The sequence below is a fragment of the Daucus carota genome, chromosome 2 (genome assembly GCF_001625215.2).
Source record: "Daucus carota subsp. sativus chromosome 2, DH1 v3.0, whole genome shotgun sequence".
Taxonomy (NCBI): domain Eukaryota; kingdom Viridiplantae; phylum Streptophyta; class Magnoliopsida; order Apiales; family Apiaceae; genus Daucus; species Daucus carota.
The window spans coordinates 31016424-31032462 of record NC_030382.2 but is presented as its reverse complement, the minus strand read 5'-3'; the positions used below and the strand labels follow the sequence as shown (position 1 = coordinate 31032462).

Below are 16039 nucleotides of genomic sequence, written 5' to 3'. Positions count from 1 at the left end.
ATTTGCCAAGACCAATTGTACAAACTTTCGTTCAACATCAAAAATATTACTTGGTCTCACATTTTTATTAGACTAGTTACTCCAATTAATTAGGGTTTAGTCTCGAGTGTTTAGGGCAAATTTAATTTACAGTACAAATTAATCATTCTGCAACCCAAAACTAAACCTAAAAATTAATGATTGTAAATTAATTTATTTCGCCGGCGTCTCGGCTTCAGGGCCTTCGGCCCTTCAGCCTCGCTTAATTAGGGTTTAGGCTCGAGGGAGTAGGGCCTACCGGCCCTACACCCTCAATCCTAAACCCTAACCGTCGGCCAATTTATATACAGTATGAATTAATCTTTCTAAAACCCAAACCTAAACCCTAAATGTTAACGGTTATAAAATTATCATTCCGCCGACGTCTCGGCTTCAGGGCCTTCGGCCCTTCAGCCTCGCTTAATTAGGGTTTAGGCTCGAGGGAGTAGGGCCTACCGGCCCTACACCCTCAATCCTAAACCCTAACTGTCGGCCAATTTAATATACAGTACGAATTAATCATTCTGCAACCCAAACCTAAACCCTAAATGTTAACGATTGTAAATTAATTTATTCCGCTGGTTTCTCGGCTTTAGCGCCTTCGGCCCTAAAGCCTCACATTAATTAGAGTTTAGGCTCGAGGGATTTGGGCAATCCTAAACCCTAACCGTCGGCCAATTTAATTTAAAGTATGAATTAATCATTCTACAACCCAAACTTAAACCCTAAATGTTAATGATTGTTAATTTATTTTATTAAATTGAACCAACATTTTTTATATTTTTTGAAAAACCATGTAAAGGGTCAAATATATATATATATAATAGTTTATTGTAAGGAGAGCACGAGTGTGTTGTGTGTTTGTGCTAGTAAAATGAAAGACTAGACCATGGTGTGTACTTCAAAAACGCTAAACGAATTAGCGTTGCTCCTTTACATTAAACGCTAATAGCCAAGCGTCTTTACTGGTCAGATGAGGCCATTTTTATAAAATTTGTTATTCAGGGCATTAAACTCCAAAATTGTGTTATTGGGGTCCTTTTTTCTATTTAATCGGTGAAAACATAGGACAAAGATTAATCAGATATTAATTGGATTGATCGGCGATTAATCGGATGATTAACTGAATAATCGGATATTTAATCAGTTCGACGAACTACAGACTGATTAATCACAATTAATCACCCGATTTTCAGAACAATGCTAACAACCCAGGGCTTTGTTTGGACACAAACAAAACAAAATCATTGGAAATTTTCAACTCTCTATATCAAATGCTGCTCCATATGGCTGGAGTGAACTTTGTAAATTTTGTAATGAATATACATTATTTTGATCCAACCAATGGAGCACTAGTCTATATTTTTCCAAACCTAGTTTGTTATCTTGCTCTATTATTTTGCAATATAAGAGGAATAAGTGAATATTTCCCGGTTCAATCAGTTTAAGTAACACTTAAAAATGCACAAAGAACCGGGGGCACTTGTAAGAGGAATAATGACAGACTTATAATCTATCAGCTTTCTAATGGTGAAAAGAAATAATTCGATACAGATTTCTAAGAAAGAAAAAACATTGTCAACTCAAAAGAAACAGACCCTGGGAGAATCAACTTCAAAAGTCTTTTTTGGAATTGGTGGAGTTCTCATCTTGCCAGGTTGCTTGCCACTGCTTGTCATAAAATGTCGTCTCATCTATCAGCTTTTTAAGATTATCAATGTCTTCATTTTTCCGGATCAAAAGTACACCTGCTACAGCTACAAAAAGTAGAGTTTTACAGAAGAAGTTGCCCATCTGGTCCACAAGACCTACCCCGGTCAAGCTATCCACAAAATAAGCCATGAAGAATCCAACCATTGCAGCACGACCTACAAATAATTAAAATGCCATTAAACCAGGGTAAAAAATATTAAATTGTTTTCAACTTCCAATTTCTGGATTGACAAGAAGACAAACCATTGAGTAGTTCAGCTTCAGGAAGATGGAACCTTTTCACCCATGCCCACCATGGAACAATGGAGGTGTCAAAAACTACAGGAAAATCATTATTTGATGATTCTGGGTTATCTTCTAGCCACTTTCTCCTCTTCACCTCTAAAAATATTAGCCACAAGAGTTAGCTATTAAGTAGAGGGAAGCTTACAATTTTGGGTGAGTATATGACAATCTGAAATGTATCTAGCATTTAAATGTTACAACCAAGCTGAATTGGCCCCCAAGCAAAAAGAAACTAAACATTAACACACAAGTTGTTAATTAAAATAACAAACAAGATTCAGCTTGCAAGAGAATTGCTGTTAGCAAAGTATACTATTACATATTGAGAGTAAACAAATTAAGGATGTTGCAAATGAAGGGAAGAGATCGTCTTTTTGCTTAATGAGTGTTAACTTGCCACGGCAACTGAAAAGGAATACAGTTGGTAACAAGGACGATACTTAGGAAGGTGAGGCTGCATATGCTGAAAATCTCTGCCCATATATACTCATGCGAGTATGCTCCATAATAAGGACTTACTAAATAATGAACTAAATTAATGAGCATCAGCGACAAAGAAATCTATAAGTAACTAATACTGCATATTTTGGTACTCCTAATAAAATTCATGATGGAAGACCATTTAAATAGGCCTGGCTGGATATTAGACATTCCCTGACCAACACCTGAACTTGAAAGAGTACCTCCTGAAGATATTATACACTACAGGGTTATATTAGGAAATAGGAAGCAGATTATCATCAAGTACTCCCTGTTCACACCTCAATAGCTTTATTCACTATGATCCAGGCTAACACCTTTTTAATGGCCTCATATCTAGATATGCTTGCTGATACAAAGTCTTGTGTTTTAAAATCATTTTAACTAATTCAAAACAAGTACACAAGAGGAAGCCTCGCCAAAATATAGCTTTGCTAGTTATATATGAGGGGGAATGCTAGTCCGTAATATTTTTTTTTTATGCAAATAGAAGAACACAATTAACTGACACAAGCACATATACAAGTATATACACTCAATAAGAGCCGGATTGAGCAAAAACTTTTTGAAGTTGCAAACTTAAAAACTTTTCCATGTTATTTTTAGTTATATTAAGTGTCCATGTTAAAAGTAGGTGATAAACCATCACCCTTCCATGAAAAAACAGATATATAAAATTTTCCATATAACGTGCATTCAACACACGCATACAACACGCCTATCAACAGTTGAACAGTAGTTACTATTGTGTTGATCACATTTTTCTATGTTTAATAAAATATCATTCTGGGGTTCATCAATCCCAACTCAGGTAACAGAAATATAAAATACTGATTGTTTAATTTATTTTGATTAATTATATCATTTTAAAAATAATGACCCACCGTGATGGAAAAAAATTAATTATTCACAAAAAAATTGTTTTTCAGTTATTACAAAAATAGCAATTGCAGCATATGTGCCATAACATACTCCACAACAAGTTGTCTATCTTGTGCAAATGAACAAACAACTACACAACGAACCACTAAGATGATAGTTAAAGCCATAGAATTAGCACTTATACTATCAATCTTAGATGAAAGATAGTTAGAACTTGAGGACATACATAACATGCTGCATTTAAAAGCTCTCAAACTTTATAATGGTACAATTATCTTGAGGTATTAGAAATGAAACTCTAGGAGTATCTAAGAAAGGGCTCTAAGATCCCTATTCAAAAAGAGAGCACAAGCTGCACAACATAAGAAACAAACTGATAAGAGACATTGTACGGAAAACAACTCACAACTTCTAAGCGCATAACAAATCTTTAGAGGCCTTTTTGTGAATCCATAATATCTGGACAGAGGAATATATATAGCGTTAGGTCCAACAATTACAAGGTGCGATCGTTGGTCACATATTATGTATCATATATGAAACTCGAGCATTGCGTCACCATGCCAAAATGATGTAACAGTAGAGCTCTGTATGTTTCCTGCTCTGCAGACTGCAGGTACATACATAACTTGACCGTGAAAAGTACTTTCCAGAATTTTTTTTTAATCCTCCATTTGACTCGCTCTAAAATATTATGAAACGTGACAAAATGTTCAGAATATGGAAGATGTTTTTCTTCTTCAGAAAAGGGAAGTATCAGGAAACAATTTCCTCGCTTGTGCTACAAAACGGAGTCTAGACCACAAACTAACATCTATATAATATCTCTTAATGTTTTTAAGCAATAATCTAACACCAGCAAAATCTTTAACTCATATCGGTAGACACTTACTTCCTAATACAAAAGAATTAAGAAACCGAACCACATACAAATTCAAATGCACAATGTAAGTCAATTCATCCACTCCACTGGCCTCAAACTAAACTAAAATATAAAAGGCCATGTAAATCAAATCTATAAATCAATCACTACAATATGAAATCACAGTAGACACACACAAATGCGTAAGAGAGACTAAGGATAGATTCACCAGACCAGCATCAATAACAGCATCCCAGTCAGTAGTTCCACCTTTCTGAAACTGCTTCAAATCCCAAGTCCCACCAACCCACTTGGGATTCTCATACTTCCCCACCACAACCTCCACCGGAGCTCCGGCAGCCACCGCCGGAGACCCATTAGTCTCCACCGAACCTTCACTAGACTCCACTTTCTGCTCAGATTCAACCACAGGAGCAGCTTCTTCCTTCTTCTCATCCTCCTCCACAACAACTACACCTGACCCATTATCAGAAACTCTAGTGGATAAAAGAGGAAAGTGTCTTTTACCCCTGAGAGAGAGGGGGAAAGTAGACTTAAGTGTGAAGTGGGTTTTAGAGAGAGAGTTAGGAGGAGAGAGAGTAGGAAAGTGAGATGGTGGAGATGATAGCAAAGCCATTTGTAGTTTGGGTTCACTTTTTCTTTATCTCAGCTCAGCTCAGCTCAGAGCATGATGGTGGAATTGAGTTGATGATGTTAATGAGTTTGAGCTATTTTCAACCTCAGAATTTAGGCTGTGCTTTGTAATACTATTATATTATATTAATACCCCTGTTGCAAAACAGAACGAGTACACTGTACATTGATAAGTGAGCTTTGTTTTTAGTGCTACTTGTAGCATGCTTCATTGCTTCTTTGTCTTTTAAATCCGGATTTTGAAATCATTTTTAATCTCAATTTCTTTTTGTATGATAAATAAACTAAAAACAAACCAATAAATGGATTTAAAATCATAAATTAGTAAAAGGTCTCTTTTAATTAACTTATTCTCTTACGATTTTATATGATAAAGAGTAATATCATTTTTTAAATGAATATTTATTGAATTTGTTTTATTATTACAATTAAATAACTCATAATTTATTTATAATATCAAATTATTCAAATAAAATATATAAATATCCGATTATCATATTAAATTATATATAACTATTTTAAATTTATCCGAAGATTCTTCAATACTAGTGTATTGGTAGGGTTACGCATCAAAAACTAACGGCAACTCCAATAGCTTAGCTATTTGAGTCTTAAACCAAAATACGAGGAATATTTGAAAAATAATCCACTCCACCAGGAGTATCCTAGTGATTCTTCACTAAGATCCATTAGCCATACCTTATTTTTAGCTAACCTCTCTTTTCTCCTAAATTTTATTTTATAATAAATTTTGAAAACAAACATGTTCTCTCTCTCTTCACGTATTATAATAATGATAACTTTTAATAATAAAATAATATATAAGGAATGAATATAAGGAATATTGCTGGAGGTGAGAATAGCTATTATTATCTTAAATCACTAAGATCTAATATTTTACATTATATTTAAGCAATGTGCTAAGATGCTGTTGGAGTTTCTAACTAAATCATGAAATTTGGATTTTAAAGTTTCAAAAATAACCCAACCAAAAATCATATATATATTTAAAATAAATCGACCTAATTAAAATGGTCTGATTTGATCGATTTTGCTAAAAATCATTATTATGAACGGTTCATACTATTTTTAGAATCAAGTTTTGTGAATGGCTCTCCAACGTCAGAATTTAAGCCAGGAAAAGGGTTACGGCAAGGAGATCCCTTGGCTCCCTACTCTTTTATTTTAGTTGGAGAAGTTTTGCATTGGTTACTGTCTGAATCTTCAAAAAATGGGATCATTGATGGAATTTCAGTTGCCTAGAAGAGGACCCAATCACTCACTTACAATATCCGGACGATACGATTCTATTTTTTAAAAATAATGTAAAATCAGTTCGTGGAATCAAGTCAGTTCTGCTATTGTTTCAGGTGATATCAGGTTTGAAAATAAATTTTGGGAAGAGCTTTATTTATAATGCTCATAATAATCTTCCAGCTCTTGGTGAAAGTGCGGTTTTTTTTAGGTGTAAAGTAGGCAAAATCCCTTTCCCTTATCTAGGAGCATGGATTGGCAAGGCTCCTACACAGGCAGGCTTCTGGACCCCTCTGCTTAATCGAATAAGGAATAAGCTTGTTAGTTGGAAGTGCAGATCGCTCAATGAAGCTGGTAGGGTGGTCTTAATAAAGGCTTGTATGGATAGCATCCCTAACTATTGGTTGTCTTTACACAGGATTCCCAAAGGAATATGTAGGAAAATAGACCTCATTAGGAGACGTGCTGAAAGATCCTTTATTGCCATGTCGTAAGCTTCATCTAATCAGGTGGAGCACTTTGTCTTTACATAAGGATCAAGGTGGTCTAGGATTAAGTAGCTTGAGTGAGAAGATTTTGGCGTTTCTAGATAAATGGTGGTGGTGTTTTATCAATGAGAGAAATAGAAAGTGGAATAAGTTGGTAAGAGCTAAATATCAGTTGGATTTATACTTAGAGGAGAAACATATTAGAAATCCATCTCCTATATTTAAGGACATTACTGGTTATAGCTCAAATCAGCACTTCTTAGCTCTTTTTAATAAAACTCAATGGAAATGGATCCTGGAAAATGGCAAGCTAATTTCTTTCTGGTTAGATGTATGGATTGGTGAAGTAACCATAGCTCAGTCTTTTGGCAGACTGTTCCATCTGGCTATAGATAAACAAATTTCTGTCTGTGATATGATGGTTGCTTGGAATGTTCAATCCTTTCAGGGAAGACCCTTGTGGAGAAGGCCCCTAAGGGGGTGGGAGAAAGATATAAAATAGGATCTTGGAGACATACTCAAGAGTTTAGAGGTTAGGAGTTGGGAGAATAAACTGTTGGGAGAATAATAATGGAGGAAGGTACACTGTGAAGCATGGGTACGCCAAGTTGATTGATTGTTATGATGGCGGTAGTGGTTTTTAGCGTAAAATATGGAAGATTAGAGTTCTAGCTCGTATTCTGATATTTCTATGGAAAGTTGTTCATCGAGTCCTTCTCTCAAAAATTTTTCTCAGCAAACGGTTCCAGATGGATAATATTATCTGCTCTTGGTGTAATTCGGAAGTAGAAGACTAGGCTCATATCTTATGGAATTGCAAGGGTGCTACTCAGGTCTGGGATAAATTTAGTAGATGGAGGGATGTAAATTTGAATCCCCATGTCTTGCAGGGGAATTTAGAGGCAATTCTGGGGTCTGTCTCTGATTTAATGTGTTCTCAAGCCTGGGAAATCTCGATAGTGGCAGTCCTCTGGTCGTTGTGGCTAGCCCGAAATGACAGAATTTTTAATAGAGAATTGTCTAATCCTAAGGATATTTTCCTTCCTGCAAAGAAGCGCGCTTTTGAATGGTGCAATTTGGCCAATGTTATTCCCCAACAATCTGCAAACATCTGGGCTTGTCATCCAAAATCCACAGCTCACTTCGTTCAAGTCCAGAAAAAAGAGGTTCCTGGCAATGTTGAGACACAAATACGAAATTATTGCTTTCACAGACGGTGCATTTTTTCAAAATCATGCACAACATAACAAAAGAGGAGTGGGTGGTGTAGTTTATGATAATTCCAAGGAATTGACCTTCTTTTTTTTTGGTCCATGTGATGGCCTCAATATTGAAGACATTGAACTAGAGGCGATGCTGTATGTCAGTCTTAAAATCTCGAGTAATTGGCCAGGTAAATATGCAGTGGGTATGCTCGGATTCTTCTACTGCTGTTAAAAAATTTCAGGAGTTCAAACTAGGGATTCTTAGGATGAGAAGCCTTGTTATAGGTTCAAGCATTCAAAATATGGATTTGAATAACATTTGGTCCTGTAAAATTAGTAGATATTGGAACAAAGAGGCATATTTACTAGCGAAGCAAGGGCTGAAGAAATCACATATCGTAGAAGGTTTTCTATGATAATTTCGAGTTTCCCTTCAGTCTTGTTTAGATCCCTAAGGTAATTATGGCCATGATAGTCTATACTAGCCTCTCCTGCATGGGTGGTTGTTCCCAGGCACCTTTTTCTGGGGAACCAGTGTTTTTTAGACAAAAAGCCGTCTTTGGGTGATGTGTGGGGAGCTTCTTATGCAACCTTGTTATCTCTCTACTTCTAGGGAACTGCAGTTTTGGCATGCGCCCTGATCTCTCCAGGGTATATATAGAGGTCTTGCCCCTCATGCAACTCCAATTCTTCTTCTCTTCTTTACCTCTTTAGCCTCTCACTATGAATATCCATTGGTTTCCCCCCTCTCCTGGTGAAGTTAAGGTGAATGTTCACGGGGTTACCCTCCCAGTCCCAGCTACTAACGGGAACACATCGGGCATGGGTGTTGTTATTCGCAGAGCCAACGGAGGAATGTCAAGTAGTATTTTTGGAACCATTCCCAACTTGTCATCAGTTGAAAACCAACTTGCAGCCATACACATTGGCATGAAGCGTTCTTACGAGGAAACTTGTAAGAAAGTTATCGTTGAAACTGATAACCAGGAAGCCTTTGGGATGTTGAAGTTTCAACACAATGGCATCTCCATCACGGCTCGCAACATCATTCAGCTAATTAAGATTCTGAAAAAAGATAAGACCTGGAAATGTAAGATTAGGTATGTTTACCCAAGGCGCAATAGGGTGGCAACTTATCTGGCATTGTTGGGGGCTGATCTATTTGGGCGTCTCTTTCTGTCTTTTGAGCCTCTAGGAAGGGCTGCAGTGCTAATGGATATGGATATCGGCCTAGGGTTTCATGATCCCCGGTATCAAGAAGTGCAAATGAATGGAGATGAGATGGAACTGTTTGATCAGGCCTTGGATGAGGGCTGGGGAGCTCCTAATGGCCCAGGGCAAGCCGCCCAGTTCATGAACACTGCAGGTCTTCATGGAGTGCAAGCTGGGGATGTGCAGGGAGAAATGGAGATCCACGATCTCATTTATGAAGATGAACTAGATGAAGAGGATGATGGCGATGATTTCGTGGTTATGGCTGCTTGATGATTTCTGCATGGAGTGTGGGTTATGGAGGTTGCATTTTCCCCGTCTCGGTCTAGTTATTGGTGCTGTTTTTCTAGCTTTTGTCTGTTGCTGTCTTGCTCTGTTGCTTCTTTCCAGTTTAGGTCGGTTCTAGGTCGTGTAGGTCCTTTTGTATTCTCAGTCAGGTGTCTCGTCTGTTATGCTGGTTTGTATGCCTCCTACTATAAGTGGAGGATTACGTTTTATTAATGGAATTGCTTGCTGTTCAAAAAAAAAAAAATGATCATCATAATAAAAAACGAAAATAAATATTTTCATAAATCGTAGGACATGTATGAGTTCTACTTTTCTTGACCTAATAAGTGAAGTACTTTTAAGACTCTGAGAAGATTTTCCCACACAGCTTCTACTCAAACGTTTTATTAACTTATATATTTCTCGCTTCTACTCCACTTCTTTAATTTACGCAAAAAGTCACTTTTTTAAAATAACTCAAACAACCCCATTATGTTCAACGATATACGAGAAACTTTTAAGGAGAACAATAATCTTAATATTTGTCGGAATCGAAAGATATTAAAAATTAATTGATAATTATGTTGAAAATTGTTTATAAAAAATGAATTATTTATAAATTTGTATAATGAAAATATTATTTATAATAAAACTAAAAAATTAGGACTAGTTTTCTATATTTAAAAATTTTTGTATACTAAATTGACTATTTTATGAATACGAATTTAAGTTGAGACTTGATCCATCAGGCCTCAAGCCCACCCAGAGCATTTGTTGCAGAGAGCAATCTGTTCTGTTGTTGTTTGTGTCTAGCCATGGAAGTTGGTGCTACCATAGCTTCTTCACGCTTCTCACCCATTATATACCCACCCAGCTTATCTTCTTCTTCTTGTTCTTCATCACCCACCAGATGTTCTTCCTTGAAAAAGACCACTCCTAGAGCTGCTGCCATTTCCTTATCCACCAATTTTTTATCTCCCTACACGTCCGGCAGTGTTTCCGGCGACTTTTCCGGTCAAAAGATTCGACCCCTTTCTCTCAACCCACATGCCCCTTGTTCCTCCTCTCCCAAACGAGGTGTTGTTACTATGGTAATCTTCCTTGATTATTCTTTTTCCTTTTTATTTATTATTCTGTCAAGTTCTAGCTTTGTGCTCTAAACCCTCAATTGAGATTATTATTGTGTAATGGATTTTTGAGGTATGTAATTTTCGCACCTCTACTTAAATGTTTATCAGTGAAGAAACAGCTAGACTACTAATGAAGTCAGCGGAATGAAGTCAACATTTGAGGTCTTATGATAGGATACTAGGATTTGTGTTCATAGTGTTGCATACAGCTCTAACCTGTAAGGCTATAATCAGATATTAGAATGCTTAAAATGAAATCATGGAAACCTTAATAGCACATCTCTTCTTTTTGCTCGGAAAGATATAGATGATATTTTGATAGATATGATGTGGAAACATGAGCCCAATACCAAATGCCCCTGAAATTTTTTGAAGGAAAGCGATTTGATCTAATCTATGTGGAACAAGTCAGTATTAGGTTCTCTTTTTATGATATCAAGTGTTTCAGAAATGTACAATTTGGTATAATATATATGGCTCTATGAAGTGTAATTGGTCTTTCACCATCAAACTAGACCTAGTATGTGATAGTTGTAAAACATATAAACTACCCTTTAAGGTTCATACCGCATTGGTTCTATTCTGTTGTGACATATTATTCTGTTGAAGTGAGAATTGATGATAAATTTACTTTAGATCCTTTACGTTTTTTCGTAAATAACACTTCCTACCGTATAAGTTTGTTCATAATCTCTGTAAACTGGCCCTTTTAAATTTGTCCTCATACCAGTATCGAACCGTTGACAGGACATGGAACAAGTGTCGATATCAACTCTGAGCCAGTCCTTTTTCTTTGAAATTGGACATTTTACCTTTCATCAATCTAGTTCAAATGAAATTCAAGGCTCCCTGGAAACTTCTGTATAAAGTTCAAGGTCTCTGGACTCGTAGTTATGTTATCAACTTATTTTCTGAAGTTTATGATTATATATGTAAAATAGTCCGCTGCTTCTAATTCATGGGTAGTAGACACTGTCTTAAGTCTGTTCGATAAATTAAAATTATATAAAATATACTCCCTCTGACCCAACCAATTTTCACATTTTCCAATTTTGGATTTCCCTCTGAGTTGTTTACATTTCCAAACTTCCTTAAAGTAAAAAAATTTTACAATATAAAAAATAATAACACCCACTACTTTTATCCACCTTTCCGATCTATCAATTAAATATTAATTGATCCCATTCCACCATTCTCCCCACTTTGCTTACACTTCCCCACTACTTCATACACTTCTCTTAAATTCCTTGTCCAACCCGGATGTAAACAAATCGGTGGGACGGAGGGAGTTACTTGCTACACTTGCAGGCTGAACCCTGAACCCATGTCCATTCCCATTATTTATCTGAGAATTTGAATACGTACAAAGTTTGGAATATATCCTTTGTCACTCTCACACCCTAGTCCGAGTGACATAACTTTTAGCCAATCTTGGAATTCGCTACTAGAAAAAATGTCTTTTATGATTTATGATAAGACATTAGTTTAACACTACTAATTAAATTAACTGCATTGTATTAATCAAGAATCCAATAACCTGCAGTAGTCATGTCTAATTTCTGTTATTTTTCGCAGGTAATTCCTTTTTCACGAGGAAGTGCGTGGGAGCAACCTCCTCCGGATCTAGCATCCTATTTGTACAAAAATCGGATTGTTTATTTGGGCATGTCTCTTGTTCCATCTGTCACTGAGTTGATACTTGCTGAATTTCTTTACCTTCAGTATGAAGATGAGGGAAAGCCAATTTACCTTTACATAAATTCCACAGGAACAACTAAGGTAAGTGGTACTTTGAAAATAAAAAGTTCTATCGTATTATTTCATTGAAAGTCAATTCTGGCTGCTGAATTACAAAGTTCAGGCCAATATGATAATCCAAAACGTTTAGAGACTGTCTGGCTTGAAAGGGTTTGTTTGGTTGGAAGATAGGAAACAAGGAAAATGGAATGAAGTTTGTAGTATCATGTGGGTGTCCACTCATAATTTTCAATTTTTCTTTGCTTCCTCCTTTGCACTAAGAAAAAGTGAAACTAGAATGTAGTCCTTTTCATATTTTCCCGTCCTGTTCATAATTTGCTCAAGTTCTTCAATAAATACTGCACTTTCTCATTTCTTTACTCAATCTTGAATTCGTCTTCTCTACTGTTAATTCTCTTCACATTTTTTAATCCCTCTCCTGTTCAATTTCATTTCTTCCAAACAAATGAAGCGCAAGTAATTAGCATCAGAAACTTAGTAATTAACTGGCATGGGCTCATGATCTTATTGTATTAGCTACAACTGTGGCATGCGTATTCCGTTCATATCTCTTAGGGTTATTTTAACAAAATACAGAGGTATCATGCCATTTTACTTTTTGTATTTGTTCAGTGCAGTTCTTCTATTGGATAATGAAATCATCATATATTTTTCTTTTTGCAGGGTGGAGAGAAGCTGGGTTATGAAACAGAAGCTTTTGCAATTTATGATGTTATGAGGTTATAACTCTTCGGTATTTTACCATGATATTCAGGCAGTCATGTTTATCAATTCCTTCTTACTATTTGATTATATTGCACCAGTAATGTATAAATTGATAAAAAATGCAAAACATCAGATATGATTGTATATAAGAACTGGCATCTTCCAGAGATTCTGATCTAAGCCGTGCCTTCCTAAAAGTTTATAATTAATCAATGCCACTACACCAGGATATTTTTTTCGTCAGTGGTCTTCTAGAACATGTAAAGGGACTCATTAAAATCTTGAAATAATATAGATTATACCCTACATAGGAATGGAAGTGTGAACAAAAGATATCGTATGCATCATTCTCAGTAATCAAAAGTTTGCTTACTATATATTAGCATTGCAGAGGCGTCTACAGTGTTGTTTAATCAGCACAATTCTTTTTTTGGCAATTTTATTATTGAAATAACTTACTGAATAGAATTACGCAATAATATAGATGGATAAATTTCTATGCTTGCTGTATGATGCTCAAAATGCGGAACTATCATGCACACCCCTTTTAGAGAAGTTTAAAGATTTTTATACATGAGTAATGAGTTAATTGTTAGTGTGTATAATTATCGATATTCCAAGAATTAATTTTCCTCTGCAGTTATGTCAAGCCACCTATCTTTACTCTGTGCGTGGGCAATGCTTGGGGAGAAGCTGCCTTGCTATTAGCTTCTGGTGCTAAAGGTAATCGTTCGGCCCTGCCTTCATCAACAATAATGATCAAGCAGGTAATATTAGTGTAAGATGTTAGTTATGATTCTATACAAAGATTTATTTCTCATTCATCTTGTTAAGTATGCAAGTTTCACCGTGTGTTAATAAATGATGATTTGTTAATTTTTTCACTGTCTTACTCCTTAGCCAATTGGAAGGTTTCAAGGTCAAGCTACGGATGTCAACCTTATGAGAAAAGAAGTTAAGAATGTGAAGACGGAATTGGTAATGCAAATGATTGTTGGAGAGAATTCTTGCCTAACATCAGTTTCTTTACGAGTTTATGTAATTGTAAATATTTTGGAAACAGAATCAATAATAAGAATAATGATTGATTTGCTAGTTGTTTGGGCTCAGGCTTTCCTGTGTATGTGGGAGCTAAAACAGGATGTGCATTCAAGTGTTGATCTAAACTGTTTTTTGTTTATTAAAATTTAAAGGTAAATCTCTACACAAAGCATATAGGAAAATCACCAGAGCAGATTGAAGAGGACATTAGGCGTCCAAAGTATTTTAGTCCTAGTGAAGCACTTGAATATGGGATCATTGACAAGGTACTTGTTAAATCTTGTCTAAAAAATATCATATTGGTTATGAAGTATATATGGCTTTTGTGTGTCAGGCAGATATAATTTGTCTCGTTTAACTGCAGGTTCTGTACAATGAGAGAGGAAGTGAGGACAGGGGGGTTCTGTCGGATCTAAAAAAGGCACAACTTATCTGATTTTGTGAAAGTGGGATTGGTACTTCATAAAGTTCAGGTATATACTAATGATCCTTGCAAATCAAAGCCTAGCTGTTGTAAATATGAAGATAATTTTAATTTTGTAGGTAGAAGCTAGCCAACCCCTGCAGTTTTAGCAAGCACTCTTTTTGAATCATACTCTCCTTGCTTGTCAAATCTTTTGCTGCGACGATCATGGTCATTCTACTCTGATGTTGAGTAATTGATGGCAAATGTACAACTTTCTGTATTATTACCTATGCAACACAGTCTGTTGAACATTGGAGACAGTAATAGCTTAATAGTAGTTTGAATGTAGAATGGTTTGAGGTACCTTATCTCTGTAACCTGGGGAGGGGGCTTTTGGAGTATTAAGCCACATGCTTGTATCTACTTTGGTTAATGTTGTTAAGCCACATGTGAAATACTGCAATATCAGCTTTCTCTTGGATTGAATTTTGGGACTATATCTATTTTGGAGCTCTTAGTTTTGATGTGTTGTTTTACTTTGGTTAACTGTCTATTGTTTTATCTACTCATTTGATGCACAATCTTTTGGAACTCATTTAATTGCGATCACTATTATGGATCCTGTGCAGTATATATACAATGGCTTGAGAGGAGATGATTTAGCAGCTGATTTTACTTGATGATTAGCTTCACTCTTGTTTAACATTGCATGAATAAATGATTTACCAGTTGCTGCATAAAAAAAAAGGAATACAGAGGGGAGCACGAACACTCATAAACGTACACCTGTCTGCGACCAAAAGTAGCAAAGCACTGTACTGCTTAAATTTAGCAAAAACACCAGTAGAACATCATTCCGCTACATTCTGGACGTAGAAAGAGGGATTACCTACTGCTTCATCGGACTCAAATGTCCAAAGATGATGAACTTTAAAAAATAGATACCCTACTATATTTACACAGAGGAATTTCCATCTGCTTTTACTCATATGTAATATGCTCTCTACATCCACTTGGTTCCTAGGCTCCTGGTGGAACATGAAAGTGGCATTCGCTCAACAAGGCAATACACCTCTCTAAACTTCAACTACAATTCTATAAATAAATCCTACTACCCCCAATGACATTAGCTTGAACATGGGCTACGTAGTTTTCTTCTTACTCTCACGGTTATGTGCAACTTATTATGGCAGGCCTAATTGCTCAGGGGCTGACAGGCAACACAAGGCATGTCACCTGAACTTTCTCCTTTTTATTGTAATTCAATACAGCTACATATTAGTGCAACACTAGTCATCAAGTTTGGTAGTTAATGAGAAGACATTTACTAATACTGAATTCTTCATCAATAACCTATGTAGGTAAGGTGCAAGTCTTCTAATCATTGCTTAAGTGAAGGGGACAAGGGGTAAAGCTAGTGGCGACAGACTGCGGTGAAGGAGACCACAGACTTGGTTCCCAGTGAACTAGCATACTCAAAACTGGCTCTTCCAAACAATGCTTCAGATCTTTTGCATAAGGAGTAGTTAACAAAATCCATGCTACAATCTACATGTTCAAAGTCCATGAGCATAGCAGGACTCCGGAGTACCCAGCCATAGTACCAATATACGAAGCTGACATAAATGACCAAATGTTTTATATAACAAAATTGACGAGTCTTGACATTTACTTTGTCA

The 16039-nt window shown here is 36.1% G+C and overlaps 2 protein-coding genes across 3 annotated transcripts; one reads left to right on the top strand and one right to left on the bottom strand.

Annotated features, from left to right (window-relative positions):
* Positions 1-1501: 1501 nt before the first annotated feature.
* On the bottom strand, positions 1502-5052 carry LOC108210128 (light-harvesting complex-like protein 3 isotype 2, chloroplastic). The gene is made up of 3 exons (XM_017381398.2): positions 4475-5052; positions 1975-2112; positions 1502-1886 (listed from the first exon to the last, which is right to left on the bottom strand). Exons 1-3 carry the CDS (start codon positions 4875-4877, stop codon positions 1633-1635), a joined length of 795 nt encoding a protein of 264 aa, XP_017236887.1. The 5' UTR covers positions 4878-5052; the 3' UTR covers positions 1502-1632.
* Positions 5053-10029: 4977 nt separating this feature from the next.
* On the top strand, positions 10030-14884 carry LOC108207341 (ATP-dependent Clp protease proteolytic subunit-related protein 4, chloroplastic). 2 transcript variants are annotated; one of them, XM_017377796.2, is made up of 8 exons: positions 10030-10411; positions 12026-12229; positions 12872-12927; positions 13554-13680; positions 13814-13891; positions 14107-14220; positions 14319-14427; positions 14498-14884. In XM_017377796.2, exons 1-7 carry the CDS (start codon positions 10136-10138, stop codon positions 14388-14390), a joined length of 927 nt encoding a protein of 308 aa, XP_017233285.2. In that variant the 5' UTR covers positions 10030-10135; the 3' UTR covers positions 14391-14427; positions 14498-14884. The 2 variants fall into 2 exon arrangements, with proteins under 2 accessions (XP_017233285.2, XP_063943208.1); XM_064087138.1 differs by having other exon boundaries at positions 10044-10411; positions 14480-14884.
* Positions 14885-16039: the final 1155 nt, after the last annotated feature.